Raw genomic sequence first — 15,224 nt, 5'->3', positions numbered from 1 at the left:
GACTCCCCTGCAGCCGCTGATCCCACTCAAATGATTTTTTTTTTTTTTAATTAGCATTTCTCCTTTGTGTTTGATTTATATTTGTTTTGTAAGGTCAGCTGATTATAGCAGCCTTACATGTAAAAGCCAATAGTCCATATTCTGTTAGTACAACCATTTGCTTGCGATAGATATATAAATAAATGTATGTTTGGTGACAGTTAAGTTTTTTTGTTTTTTTTTTGTTTTTTTTAAATCTTCAAATTGCAGGCATGAACTAAGAAACAAGATCCAAACCCTATAATGTCATTAAAAGAAAATCATGATGGTGCAAGGAATATGATAATAGTCAGAAGGGTTTTGAGAAAGAGGAGCCTAATTGATTAAATACGTTTATGGCAAATAAATTGGTTGGGTGCCACATTGCTGTTGTTTAGCTGCCTTTTGATTTGAATTGGCTGTTTCCACCCAGGTTGTAGACGACAGGAAGGTCTTGATTTCAATGAGCGAGAGAGCAAACTGAAGTTATGAATGAGTGCTGAAGGCCTCTTGTGTATTGTGTGTTTCAGCAGATCAAAGGCTTTTCATTCAATCAGCGGGAAGGAGGGGAAGTAAAGACATTTGTAGATACACTTCAGTAAATTCTGTATTGTGTCTGCAGAGAGAGTTATGGCTGCTCACAAGAGCTCAGTTTGTGAATGATAACTTCATGGTATGAGTAAGCCATCGTTTTATTTTCATGTCCACTTGGGTGCCATGGGCAACAGCAAGCCACCCACAAAACACTGCAATAAAAAGGCTTCTTAGTACAAGTTTTCATGCGGTGATGGCCATTGTTACAGAGTGGCTTTTGCAATGAAAGTAACTTTGCCTCTGCATGCAAATGAGTTCTTGCAGTTTCAACAAGCCACACTTACCTGCGGAACATGAACAAAAAGTGCAGGTCAATTCAAAGTCAACTGAAAGTGAGGGTTTAGCTCTTTACCGACCATATGCTGTTGGTGTTGACAGAGTAGAAAACAGATCAGCTGCATGTTGATATTTGCAGAATTTTGGAATCTTTGATTTAGAGAAACCCTGAGAGAAAAATATGTCAGAAGTTTTATCTTTTGCTGAAAGAATAATATTTCTTAAAACATGACATTTTCCCTTCTGAAAGAATTGCTCACAATCCAAAAAGCACAGAGGGTCATAAACTTCCTCAGGGTCTCCTTCTCACATGTTTGCCTGTGTGTATGGAAAGTTCCCAAAATACAGTACATTTTTGTTTTAAAAATACTTTTTGATATACGAGAGGCCCGGGAAGGATGGAGACTGTGGCGATTCAAATCTGGAGAATATTTCAAAATATGAGAAGGTGAAGCAGGAAAGCTTTTGAAAAGGGACTTTATGCAATTGGGCTTGACATGTATTCACTGACATATCCAAACTGCAGGCACCTCAGTCATGCGAACAGTATAATGGTGCACTGTGCTCTGACCCACACAGTGGACCCCGGGTTTGTTATTCCTGTATATGATACTGTACACTGGAGCGGGCTCAGCGAGCCAGCATGATTATTGAAAGAAAGCACAAGGAGTAGATGGGCGCCTGCTCAGCAATGAAACAGAGGGCTGTTTATCCAAGCTGTTAAATAAGGCTTCAAGTACAACACCCCCCTCCAACTCCACAAGGCCCAAATCTCTCTCATCTGGAGAGCACAGTTTCCATTTAAAATGTCACGTTCCAAACTGCACATTACATCAAATTGTACTTAATGGCATCCAGACAAACTTTAATGTCGTTCCAACATTTTCTCTCTATGCTCCCCACAGCCCCCTCGCTCCTTATAGCCAAGCAAGCAATCTCTCCTTCTCCCTGTTCCACATCTGGACTCCATTCCAGGTGGGGTATTGAGAAAGGGAAAAACGTCGGGATGGAAAGGTGGAACGCGGAGAAGCTTGGAGGCTCAAAAAGTTAAGACTGAGATAATGTCTTCAGGGAGATTTTGGTGGAAGTTACGCAAGCTTTCGTGATGTATGACAGACGACTGGAAAGACAACAGACAATACGTGAGATGGCTGTTTGCTGACTCCTCCTGGGCATGTTCCTGTCGTCCTTCAGAATCGCACGCTAGAGCAGAAATATGTTAAAAAACAATGGGGTTTTCAGCACAGAGACGTGAAGCAGCCCGAGTGAATGCTGAGGCTTAAGCATAGCTCAGGCTCGTGTTTCTGCCAGTGGATAAACAAAAGAAAACTTCCAGCAGGGATGCAAACATCAGGCCCTCTCTCAGGCCCTCATCTGTGGCCGAGTATTTCTCGAGGAACCCATGACATCTAGTGGTGTGATCAGCAACACACAGAGGGCCCAACCTCTCTGTCAGTCTGCCAGTTGGTCCTGCAGTTATGAACATTTCCGTGGTGCATGGTTTTAATTAAGGATTTATGGGGGGACATTAAACCCACTGCCTCCACAATTTATGGGGTTATGAAATCATAATGTGGTGTCATATTTTTCAGCTCTAAATACTTTTGTTCGTCATTAAGAATTATTATCAGTAACAGTAGTTGTAAGAATCCTGTATAAATACTGTAAATTAGTTTTCATGATCTCATGTTTGTAGATTCTTGGATTTCTATAAATTACACACTTATTATATTTTTCAATGCACATTTAAGGTAGCACCACTGAGTAAATTCACATATGTAATCTGTACTTTCCAATCCTAACTTCTATTTATGTGCTTTGTCAGCTGCAGGGTTGTATAAAATGAAGTCTTATCACATTTCTCCATAGTAGTAATTAAATTAGCTTTTATATCTAAAGCGTACATGTATTTCTCTGCAAAGATACTATGGAGATTCAGGACAAAGTCTTGATCAATGTGCAATTTAAGAATTGCTGTAGTAGTGGTGGTTCCACTACTGCTCCCTCTAGCTCCCTCCTTCCAGTAGTTTCCTAAATTCACATTTGAAGCTGCAGTGGTGCTGCCCTCTTCTGGGTTTCAAAGTGAATTACATGAATATTTAAAGAGTATCACAACAGTTGCACACCCTAGGGTGCTGCTGGCTACAATCAGCTTCACATTTCTCAGACAGTCCAAAGTATAACTCACCTCACTAATATGCTGCAAAGTCTTACAGGTGTGGGTAACACCCTACTTGTCAAACCTGTCTTCAGTGATGCTCCCATCTTTTTTTAATGCTGTAAACTCCATCCCGTAGTGTCCGAATGACAAATAGGCTCACATGAACAATGAACTTGGTTTCTGATCTCAACCCAATCAAAAAGAGAGAGAGAGAGACCTGTTAAGTTCATTTAACATAGATCTTCAAGTCTCACAGTCCTTGTACTACATGTTAATGTGAGGTTAAACAGAGGTCATCAGTTTACCTCTACACAAGTGATGCCCAAACAAGTAGGACAGTGGAACTAAAACTTTTTTCCATGTTTGCATAATTGTATTAGCATTAGCTACTAAAAATGATTCATATTCATGGCTATTTTTATCCCAAATAGAGAATTCTGATATAAAATTATTAAATGCATTTTCAGATTGAAACACTTGAGTGATCTCAGACAGATGGTTAATGATTTGATATTTCTTGAATAGGCTACTGTCACGGCAGATATTTTGACAAGTTACAGCAGGTTTAGTAATTTGGTAATTTACATGCCATCTTATTGAGACACTTCAGTGGAATGGAGACCTAATGTAGTTATTTACACTTGGGTTTCACTGTAAAACCTCAGCTGTGTAAAAAAAAGATGCATTGAATTTAAAATTAAATTTTTATTACATAAGGCATCATTACAAACAAGAACCTATTTTGTTTGTCTATATATTACCTGTGTTATTTATGATTTGCCACACCTCTATGGCAAAAAAAAAAAAAAGCTGTCAGGTGGTAATAATGTGAAGTGTACTTGTGTAATGTGAAATTGCAAGACAGACAGACATCACCAAAAAGTAATGAAACAGTGATGATGTGGGAAAATATTTTCACTCCATACACTCCATATTCTTCATTATTCCAACACAATCATAATCACTGAAGAAGCTTCAGGTTGTGCGATTTTATTAAGTGCCACATGAAATGAAGACATTATAGTGTCTCTGAGTACTGCTGTAACTGGACAAGTGTAGTATCATCAGTTCTTTTCACACCAAATGTCCTGTGCATACGTTATGCATTTTCAATGGTTTATGTTATAGAATACAATTCAATCACAAAAACACCAAAGATATTGTATATTGAATGAATCTATAGTCCCTCATAAGCATCAAAACAGCCAAACAAGTCAGCAAATGTTTTTCCCCATTATTTTTACTCATTAATTCTGCTTACAAAAGAAATATAGAAAAGTTCAAGGCTTTCTGGCCAAACTGTAGCGCAAATTTCACAAACTCCTTTGTGTCTTTAATAACTTGGACCCCGTTTCCCCCTCTCTCTCTCTCTCTCTCTCTCTCTTCACTCATGCACACACACACAGTCACGCACAGATGCAGGGAAGGCATGCAGAAGCTAACACTTCTGCATGTGAAAGCATGCACCCATATACAACCCACACACACACCCACCCACACACACCCACCCACCCACACAGAGCACCGTCTGTGTACAGTAGATTTTTTGAAATGGCATGCAGTGTTGGTGAGATTTTGGTCCCTTTGTGTCAGCAGGAGATTCAAATGATTATCCAGATCCTCAGAGAGTCAGAGAGCCAGTCCTGCTGAGTTTGTCTAAAGTGTTGTTGTTATGTAAAGCTGGCCTTAGTACAACGTAATGTGGCTTGAGTCCATGGCAGCTGTGCATCATTATAGCTAAGATTAACCTAAAGAGACCGTGGAGGCGGGGCCCTGTAAAAAACAATGCCCCCATTCTGATACAATTATAATAAAGGCAAGAAAGTGAATTATAATATTGCAAAGTATAGTTAAATGTGGTCAGAAAAGAAAATCCTCTGCTGTATCATTGACCAGTGTCCACCTCCATGCCCCATCCCAAGGTCTGTAACTGAATCAGATGAGGTGGATCTTGAGGCAGACAAGCAGCCCTCTACATCCCGCGCGGGACAGATGTGGAGCGGAAGACTCATTGGCGAGGGGACACGGTGGCTTGAGGGGAACTACCTGGGCCTTGGTACCTCTGTTTGGCATGCTTCTCACAGTACATCACATCTCCAACCCAAAAGTGACCTCTCATCCTCAGGTTAAGACCGCAATCTGTGCAGGTGTAGCACTCTGGGTGGCGGAAGCGGTCGTCCATGATGCGCACGGCCTGTGTGCTGTGGAAAGATGAATACGGTCAGAGGCTGGACAGACACCAGGCTATCTGACAACAGCACACAATTTCCAATGCAAATCAACTTGAGAGCTGCAGAGATCAGCACAGACAAGCATCAGTTGAATATGTATCTTATAGAAAAAGTGACAAGTTGACACCACAGCAAAAACATTAGCATGTTCATGACGTATTCATTAGAAGTTCGACTTCTTATCTTGTTTGACTGTTCACTGTAAACAAATGCATTGCCAATGTGCTGATAACTTATCTGTATCGTGATACTTAGGACCAGGAAAAAATTCATCTGATTTAGATGATGTAAAACTGCCCCACTGACAGCTTTGTTTTCATTCGTTTTACTGCAGGGAAAATTATCCTTGTAATTATTCACACACCTATGTTATACAAGTGTGGGTGTAACAGCAGGTGACAGGAGACTTACACAATGCTGGTGCCACACTTCTCACAGGTGTGATGTTTGCTGACTCCTCCCACTGATGTGCTTGGTTTAGTAACGTTGGGCGAGAGTTTCCCTGGGAACCGCAGGGCTGCCTCTGGAGTCAAACACACACACGAACAGATCACAGGGATGTTCTGACAGGCTTGTGTCTATTGGTTTGTAACATTAACACACTGTCTTCACTGCCCTCTGTCAGTGGAGCTCGTTTGTGTTTCCCCACCAGTTGTCACTAACTCATCACCCACGGGAAACGGTTCATGAAATAGGTTTCCACACATTGGTCATTATCACGTCATGAAAGAATGTTATTACTATCTGGATTTATTTCTCCCGGCATTTATCAAAGCAAAGGGGGGAAAGGAGAACAGATGCATTCCATGATATGCTGCTCACATTATGAACTGCACACTGGAGGACTGATCTCTCCAACCAGCACAGGTGACGACCATATGGAAGTCACTATTCATTAACTCACTCTCGTTCTGCATGATGCACATTTGACAGATGATTTCAAGATGGAGATGCAGCCAGAAAAGAACGGCAGGAGATGATGTAAATCATGTTGTGTTTGGCATGATGGACAAACCCTGAAAGCAATCCCTGATATGAATCTGTAACGTGTATGCAGTCCATCGCTTTTGCTCCTCTATGTTTTCATCCATTTTACACTAAAAGAAGTTTGAATAAAATTACATAGAATGCATCTGTGCATATGCATACTCTAACTTATGTCTGGTTAGAGCAGATTCTCTCTCTTTTCAACTGAACAATGGTTGCAGAGTGCTTCTAACCTTTCTCGTCAGCCTCCAGGACCTCTTGGAGCATTTTAAAGGTGTTGGACTGACGAGGCGCTGTGCGGGACTCCTTATTCTCCTGGATCATCTTGTACACCTCTGAGTCCCTGTCGAACCTCTGCATGGCAAAGTCAGAGCTCGAACTGCTGTAGAAAGATTCATGAAAGAATTTTGAGTCTGGTTTAACTGAATCCAGAGGAAATGAATCAAAGGGCAGCAGCTGGCTTTGAGACTCTGGCCTCTTGCCTGTGGTGTGCAATCTAGACTTCATGCTCAGAGGTCACAATACTCATATCACATGATCAACAGTATCCCCCGACTGTCCCCTTACAAGAGATGCTGTTCAAGGTAAAAACAAAGGAGGACATAAGGCTGACAGTGGAAGCTATTCGGCGTGAATGTTTTTTCTTATGCAAAACAATACTGGTTAAATCTTTTCAACAACCATGATTGTGTTAGAAAGTCCTATCACTGACACAAGGCCTGATAAAAAAATAATGGACATGAGCGTCATAATGTGAACTAATAGTCTATGAAACAGCCAAGAAACTAGAAAACTACTTTGCATCTTGTGGCCGTTTCAAGCCAGTTGGTGCACAGGAGGGGGCGGGAGGGGAGAGGAAGCTTTCACCTCGGGGTAGTATATGCTGTCAGCTCATTAAGCAATTAGCAAACAGAACAGTGGCTCACTTTACAAGCAAATTCTTTACCCCTGGTGTGGTGGAAAAGTGGTTACGTTTTACTGCGTCTTCCATACTTAATGCATAGTTGAATACCATTCCCTCCTTGCCCCTGCTAAAGAAACACATGCTTTCAAATCTGGACTGACAGATGTATTGGTAAGTTAGAAGAAACACAGACACAAAGTATGTTCTCTGGAGGAAGCTGCTGAATGTTTGCTGTCAGTAGGAACCGGTTGGCCAGGTACGCTAGTTGGGCCAGGTGTGGTTTGATGCTTTCCACCTGTAGCCAACTTGTCAGCCAGAGTCAGTCAACTTAACCTGACTGACTGTCCCAGCTGTTGTCACTCCAACAAATCTGCCCACACCTGTGCTGTGAAGAATTTGCTCAGAGACAATGGCCTCATCTTCACCAATGTAAACTTTTTTTATTGAAATTTCAGCAGTCCAAATCCAGTGAATAACCCTGAATGGTACAAAAGGTAATTGGTAAAATATCCAAGGTAAAAAAAAAAAAAAAAAAAAAAGTTTCAGTCACCAAAAACTGAAAAATTTAAGAAACTGGCCTTTTTCAGGGACTGTTTTCCTGCAGCAATGGAAGTAAATGAAGCCTTAAAAGTTAATGCAAACAATTCCTACTGATGCCCACCTTTGTTGATGACTTACAAACCATCTGTCTGTACAAAGACAGTTGAAACAAACTGTGTTTCTACGGCCTCTGATGCATTATTAAGGACAATACTGTACTGCAGGAAGTAGTCCTGTATATTGATATCAGAATGGTGAGAATAAAGACAAGTAACAAAGAAAGACAGACTGGTTGGTCAGGGGTTCATCTCTCAGTAAGATAATGACCAAACACTTTAGAACAAAAGAACGGTGACAGTGGCTTCACATGATGCTGGAACAGCAGCACAGTGTCCAGACTTAAACCCCACGGGGCTTTGGGATGAACTGGACCAAAGATGACAGTAAAGTAACCTACAAGTGCAACACATTCGTGGGAACTTCTGCAAAAGCTTTGGGAGGAACTTTCTGATCAATGTTTCATTTCCATTGTAGAAATAACAAAATCCCTTGAGTGTGTTTGGCTGCTGGAGTCAAAGTTTAGGTTAAATTTTGTTAAACAAGAAGATTCCTTGATTCCTTGTTCTTAAAATCTCCAATTTGTTTATTTTTTCTTTACCAATTTCAGAAACACTTGAAAACTTTAATTGTGTAAATTTAAATAACAGCTGAGACTTTTGACCAGTAGTATAGATGTAAACCTTTTACCATCACTGCACTAAGAGGCCTTGTTGTTGCATTTGCTCTGCACTCCTGCATACTGAAATAAAACAGTGATTATGAGATTAAAATGGTGTGTCTACGCTTTAGTTTGGGCAAATAGCACGGGAACTAAAGTGCTTTTTATACACAATTCCCCAGTTTACTGGAATGATAAGTAATTTATCAAATTTACATAAACTTAGATAATGTTAGGTCACATATTTGGTATCAAATCCTTTGTAGTCAACAGTATTTATGAACTGCAGCCATCAGCAAATACTTGGCTTCTACCCTGGTGGTGCTCTGCCAGTTCTGTACTGCAGCAATCTTCACTTCTTGTTTCAAACTTTTGCCTTCAGTCTGAGAAACACATGCTTAGTTGGACTACGGTCAGGTGATGTACTTGGCCAGCCAAAACATTAACTGTTTGTCCAGATAAAAACCCTGGTTGCTTTGGTTTTATGTACAGGATTGCCCTGTATTGTCCTAAAACTTGGGGAATATGCTTTAAGTTCTGCATTTGAGTCTCTGTTAAAGCTGGAAGTGAGGACTTTAACCTTGTAGTCATAATTTTAAATGAATTTGAAAGTGCAACTTTCCTCATTGATGAGTTCCCTCATCATTTCCTCATGAATGATTCTGACTGAAACAGGAAACGATAAACAGACAAAACAAATATGCGACTGAAACAAATGCTCAGACCCTGTCCTCTGCATCACTGAACATGGTTCAAATTGAAAACAGACCTCTAAAACACACCCTCCAAGTTCTCCTCATGCTCAGCTCCACCCTCAGCAATCCCTTTACCCTTTCTCCTTCACTCACCATCCCCTCTGACATGCAATCTCAAAACAAATAGAAAGTCTAGATCAAATGAGAGAAAAACAAAAAACAAAATGATGATCACAGAGAACGACATGCATGTGAACAAGCAGTCGAATGGACATATTCACAGTGATAGCACATAGATTTCACAAAGTATCAGAGAACTTCAGACTAGTTTGTCATCTGGGAATTGTCCTGTCAAATGTTCACATCTACACTGCATCTGAGACAAATGTGATGCCGGTTTCCATACCCGGACTTGGCAAAGGGGAGCAATGATAACAATCAAGTCATAGCAGTGACTCAAAATGCGTGTAGCCAAAACACATCTAAGATCACGAGGCTAAATTCCTTCCACATTTCTGATCCGGCTTCAGATGCAGTACAACATCTAAACCAAATTCAGGACATCCTGATACAAGAGATCAAAGAGACAAAACTCAAAAGACTCACCTCAAAAGGAAAGAGAGAACAAAGAGGGGGAGCTCAACTATTCCACACTGTAAGAGCCCTATTATTTCTCACACTGTTTGAGCAACTCAGAACATACAAGTGGAAAAAAAACAACACTAGCATACACACTCAGATGCCAAACACACACCTCTATCTAAACCAGACTAGACAGAAAAACAAGAGTCTGACTGAAAGGTGTGCCCCTGGGCTGAAACTCATTGGCCACGCGACATAAAGGGGTGGGTAAATGGGTGTCACTGAGTCTGTGATTGGCTGTAAAGGAGCAGGGAGAGGCCAGCTGTGCAGGCTGGGGGCTCCAGACTGGGGTCCAATCAGGGGGAGAGGCAAAATCAGACTTTTTTGGCAATGTGGGGTGTTTGGATATGACTGCAGTTGCTGACACGTCATATCACTAGCCGTGGTTACCCAGGAGGGAACTGGGGCCAAAGTCAACCATCCTGCACTGTGGAAACACAGGCACCCGGCTCTCCAGCAGAGAGAGTGGACACAAAGGATTGTGTGAGACAGACTGAAAAGAAGATTTTCATTTCTGCTGAACAAAAAACACTGGTGAGCAGGCACCTGCACACTATCAAATGAGTTAAATTACAGCTACATCACCTCATCAGAGTGGGCGAAGCAGGAAAAAACAAACTAAAGTGCAGGTGGTGGACACAATATAGCGTGTCCCAAAGGCTGAAAATTCATATGTAGCTGTCGACTCAGAGTGCAGCTGCAAGCAGCTCTAAGCACCATAGGTCAGCTGCAACATATCAGTGACTAACAGACTTTTCACTCCATTTACACTTTCACTTGCCCTTACACACAGATGAAGGAAACAATGGAACAGTAATGACAAATATACAAAGGAATGTTTATAGCAGAGTCTGCTTTGGCCTCTCAGATATAATTTCAAATATGGAAAATACAGCAATAGTATAACCACAGATACAACCTTATGCTTAACCTTATAATAGCCCTGCAACAGATTTTTTATTTTATCAAGCTCATGTTAACAATTATATGTTGAAACACTGTCAAAGCAACAATATCAAGGTGGAAGCGTTTAGTCACCATTTTCTCATTGGATGAGAACACTTTCATAAAATGATTCTTTGCAACAAAACCATGTACTCAAACATTACTATACAGATAAATCAACACCTTTCCCCCACAAACTCAAATTTGTACAACCTTATAATGAAAACATTTGTTATTTTTCTTGGAAGTTTGAACAGTATAACTTCTCTGGGCTACGTAATTTTAATTTCTTAGGCTTGAATTTGTGGATATAACCACTTCTGGCTTATAGATCTTGAACATTATGCACACTCTTGCGTGAAAGCTTTAGGCTGTGTGGTACACTCCTGTCTCTGGAGAGGAACTAGATTAATAGGGTGTTGAGATTGTAAAGTATAATTTTGTATTGTTCAATACCATCTAAAGATTTGCACTTGAATACACAAGTCGTCATTATAAAACTTAGTAAAACTGCCGTGTTTGATGCAACTGCCGTTTACCTGCGTCGGGGAGACATGGGTACATCCCGATCGATGGGACTCTGGGGCGAGTAGCGTCCTGGTGGGGTCGGGGTTCTGCTGGACACAGAGTTATTTCTGTAGTCTGAAGGGGAGAACTCCTGCGGAGGAAGAGAAAAGTCACAACAAAAGCAAGAGAGTGTGAGCAAGCGTGAAAGTCAAACTTCCTGCAGCAGCTGAAACCAAGTTTGCAGTTCAAAGTTGAGGAATCTATTGAGACTATTGACTTGTCCAAGTGCTTGGAGCATGATGCAATGTTACTGTAAAAGAGTCACAAAAAAAGCTATGTTGAGTACAGAGGCAGGAATTCACCAGCAGTATTTCTGGATCACTGCTCCACAAAACGGTGTGCTAGTGCTGAACAAATGTAGTGTCCCTGTTTCAGGAAGCTCTAAATCTGAGGAGACTGTACTGTATGACAACCTGGAATAAAACAAAGTCTGACACAGTATCATGTAGGATATATTCAGTCAAGAGCAAAACGGAGAGATTTATCTGTAGCTTAAATGAGCTCCAGATGGAGGAAGACCACGTACAGAACGCTGGAGCTCCTTCTTTCTACTTCATCATCACATTCGACTGAAACCTGGAGAAGTTCTTTCAATTTTAAATACAGAGCAAACAATACAATTTGTCACCGTTTGTTTGCATTTGATACCCTGTGGTCTCAAATAGTTTCTACTGTGTGAGTCAGCATGAGATCAGTTTCAACAATCACAGCTACCTCCATCAACATTTTTTATCTTGATTACCATTTATAATCATAGTTGTACTTCAGCCCCTCAGCTGATGGATGATAGACTGTGTGGCAACAGATGTTTGGCACCAACGCCAGTGTTGTTTTGATGGGAAAGGCAGAGCCCGGCTTGTACTTCAATGGGTTCCAGCTGCCTTGCAAATCTCACAATTATTCATGGTCCTTATAAACAGTGTCCCTCATCATGCAATGACAACAGACATTCCTCACTGTGAGAACTTCATTCAGCAAAACTGAACACTTACTGTGTAATTCAGGAAGGAAACTGTGAGCAAAGTCTTAGTTAAGGAAATAATACTTGACTTTTGACAGAAGAGGGCGCTGTGTACCTACTGTACACAAGAGGCTCATACACTAAGGTCTCAGCAGATGTAACAATGACATTTTTTTTTTTATTGTAGCTGTTCTTAGAAGCCAAAGACAGAAGCACATGGTTACGACATTAAGTGCAAAGGTTGATTTAACTTTAATTATGTAATAACAGAGCTTGAGTGAGCCACTAGTGAAACTGACCTCAGGTATATGCTCACACTAAAGACCCAGCACACCTGGACTAAGTCTGCACAGCACATAACTCAACCCAGGCACTTTTACTGTCAGGAATCCCAACAAACAAACTGTCTTTACCGCTACACTGTCTGGCATCTAACCATGTCCACCTGCAACACTGACCACTTACAGATCACAGACTGCATTCTCACGCACTGCTGCAATATTCCAGCTAACAATATGACTTGGTTTAAAAAGAATAAAAAGAAAAAGGAACAAGTCTCAAAACAGTTTCACAACTTCCGGTTTGCTGGGGTAACAAAGCTATTACTTTATTTAAGGTCTGTGCACAGTCCAGGAAAACTTTGAGTGCAAACAGCCCACACGCACAACTCAAGAGCACAGCTTTCACACTAAAGCTCACCAAGTTTTTCTCCCTCAACCCTCACCAGCTGGCATCAGTGTTACACAGGCTCCATCCAAGGGAGAGATGTCTCCACCCGACTCTTTGAACCAGTAAACATCTGAGACTCAAGCTGGAGCTGGAGCTGGAGCTGATGCTGACACAGTGGCACCGATGGAGTCAAAGATTCGTTTGCCCAATGCCAGCACCCGCTTCCAATTCAGCAAGTCTTTGAACAATGTCTCTGTTCTCAATTGAGTCCAATTTTCCTCTTCTTTCTCCTTAGTGAGTGGGCAGATTAGTGGTGCGTGCCAGGAGGCCTTACCAGAAACGATCATTGGGACATCTCCCTGTGATTCCTCCCAGGATAAACCGAGCATAATAACTGCAGGCTCATAAGATTACATATTCCATATCATCAGAGTACAAGAATAAAGACATCCATGTCCTCTCCTGCTGTGAACCAATCTCAAGGGCATATACCTGATAGAGATGCATGTTTTAGGGATTCTGGGAGGAAGACCTAGTGAAGCCACACAGTATGTGCATATGAGTCCACACTAATGCAAACCAAACCTATGTTATATAAGTGTCTGGCTACTGAGCATGTATCTTCAGGCTCTCCAACAGCAGGAGAATTTACGGATAAAATCACAACTATAATCTACAAGACTCCAGAGGAATGCAATGAAGTAAAGAAAAACAAAAGGAAGGAGAGAAAAAAAAAAAAAAACAACAAGCACTCCACTGTGACAGGGAAAATGCAGCTGTGATTGAGCTTGACCTTAGAAAGTAAAAAAAAAAAAAGCAGCTCTCCCATGAACATCATCCATCCTGCAGTATCAGATGCCAGAAGGTTATAACAGTAACCATGGCGTGGCTGGCAACGGCCTTAAACTGGGTGCTCCAAAACATCTTTGTTCTAAAATCATCACTGCTCCATTGTTAGCCATCAAACCATTACACACAGTTGATCTCAGAGCAGTAATGTTTTTGGTAAACTGCAGCATGGCACTACCAACAATGCCCCTATGTCTCATGCACCATCAAACTTAGGGAGGGGCAGAGGCGAGCTGGGGAAAGCCTGTGATTTTGTCTTGGATGTAAGCATGGTTCAGAGATGGGAGAGACCACTGGAGAAAATCATCAGCCAATTCTTCCTGGTTCCTGTGGCAGGCCAAAGGAGGAAACTCTGATTAAAGCTGCATTGAACTGTAATCAGGGGTTCATCAGTTTTTCCGCTATGTACATTTTTCAGTGTCTCTGCAAAATGCCAGAATTTTAGCTTTAGGTGACTTTCCTTACTATCCCACTGCATAAGCCAGCAAAAAACTGGCAAGTGACAGTGAAATACTCATTGGGTGACGCAGGGACCTGAAGAAGAGACACAGGTTCACTTTGCACCAATGCTAATAATGATTCACAAAGACGTGGAGAAAACATCAGCTGCAGCTTCTCCTCTTATTCGGTGCTGAGCGTCATTTCCAGCCATTACAACAGCAAACTGGCTGTTGTTGGTTTGTGTCTCCTCTGCACACCACTGTTAACACTTGTCAAAGATAGTTTGTGAGGGAAGAAGCTCCACTCTACAACACCACTGTACAACCATGAATGAGTGTTTCTTTAGTTCACACAAACAGAATGAGACATCTTCTCAGTAATTCAAGTTTATAGACTGTGCTGTATTCGGTATTTGTTCACTGTTGTAATTACATAATTGTTAAATAGATCCAAAAAGAAATAATTAAAAATCGAATGTACTTTCGGTATAAAAATAAATTAAATATAAAATATTCTATTAATTATGTCTTCTATCACTTTATTGAGGAAAAACAACTTCTTTGACATATTTTCAATTGCCCCTAAAGTTATTTATGCACAAAATTTTTCAAGCAATGAAGAAAAAAAAAGAAAAAAAAAGTGAGTCCTGGAAAGCCTCTGGGATGCTGATGCCCCTGCTGCTGAGAAAAAAAATCCAAGAGGAAACACTGTTCATAGTCAACATACCCAGGATCATTAGGGCAAATCACTGGTATGTTGTGCTGCCCTTGAGCTACATATGCAATGACATATCTAACCTAAAAGTCTGCCACTTAGAGTTTTGTACATAAAACTTTCCAACCCTCAAACACAAGCTCTCACTTTTTAAAGGCCCAGAAAACCTATTTTCTCAACCAGCTTCTTTATATGGACAATGGGGTCCAAGACGAAACAACAGTTTTGGGTCTTTCACACGAGAGATTTCTGTATTTCAGTTTTGTCTGTACTTTTTTTGCTGGTTTCAAGTGGGCAGGGCCCAGTCAGAAT

The 15,224-nt window shown here is 41.0% G+C and overlaps 1 protein-coding gene across 2 annotated transcripts in view; it reads right to left on the bottom strand.

Annotated features, from left to right (window-relative positions):
• Positions 1–4,023: 4,023 nt before the first annotated feature.
• The window catches only part of pdlim2 (PDZ and LIM domain 2 (mystique)), a 35,269-nt gene continuing 24,068 nt past the window's right edge, over positions 4,024–15,224 (bottom strand). Inside the window, exons 7-10 of one of the 2 annotated variants that reach the window (XM_071482522.1) lie at positions 11,251–11,369; positions 6,501–6,649; positions 5,692–5,803; positions 4,024–5,250 (exon numbers count right to left, since the gene is read on the bottom strand). In XM_071482522.1, coding sequence (XP_071338623.1) covers positions 5,058–5,250; positions 5,692–5,803; positions 6,501–6,649; positions 11,251–11,369 — 573 coding nt within the window. In that variant the 3' untranslated portion in view covers positions 4,024–5,057. The remainder of the gene's footprint in view (positions 5,251–5,691; positions 5,804–6,500; positions 6,650–11,250; positions 11,370–15,224) is intronic. The other variant, XM_071482523.1, reaches the window with a different exon arrangement.

Source organism: Trachinotus anak, unplaced genomic scaffold, assembly GCF_046630095.1.
Source record: "Trachinotus anak isolate AG129_WGS33_773 ecotype Australia unplaced genomic scaffold, CSIRO_AGI_Tana_v1 ptg000008l, whole genome shotgun sequence".
In the NCBI taxonomy this organism is placed as follows: Eukaryota; Metazoa; Chordata; class Actinopteri; order Carangiformes; family Carangidae; genus Trachinotus; species Trachinotus anak.
This window is presented reverse-complemented; position numbering and strand designations above follow the sequence as displayed.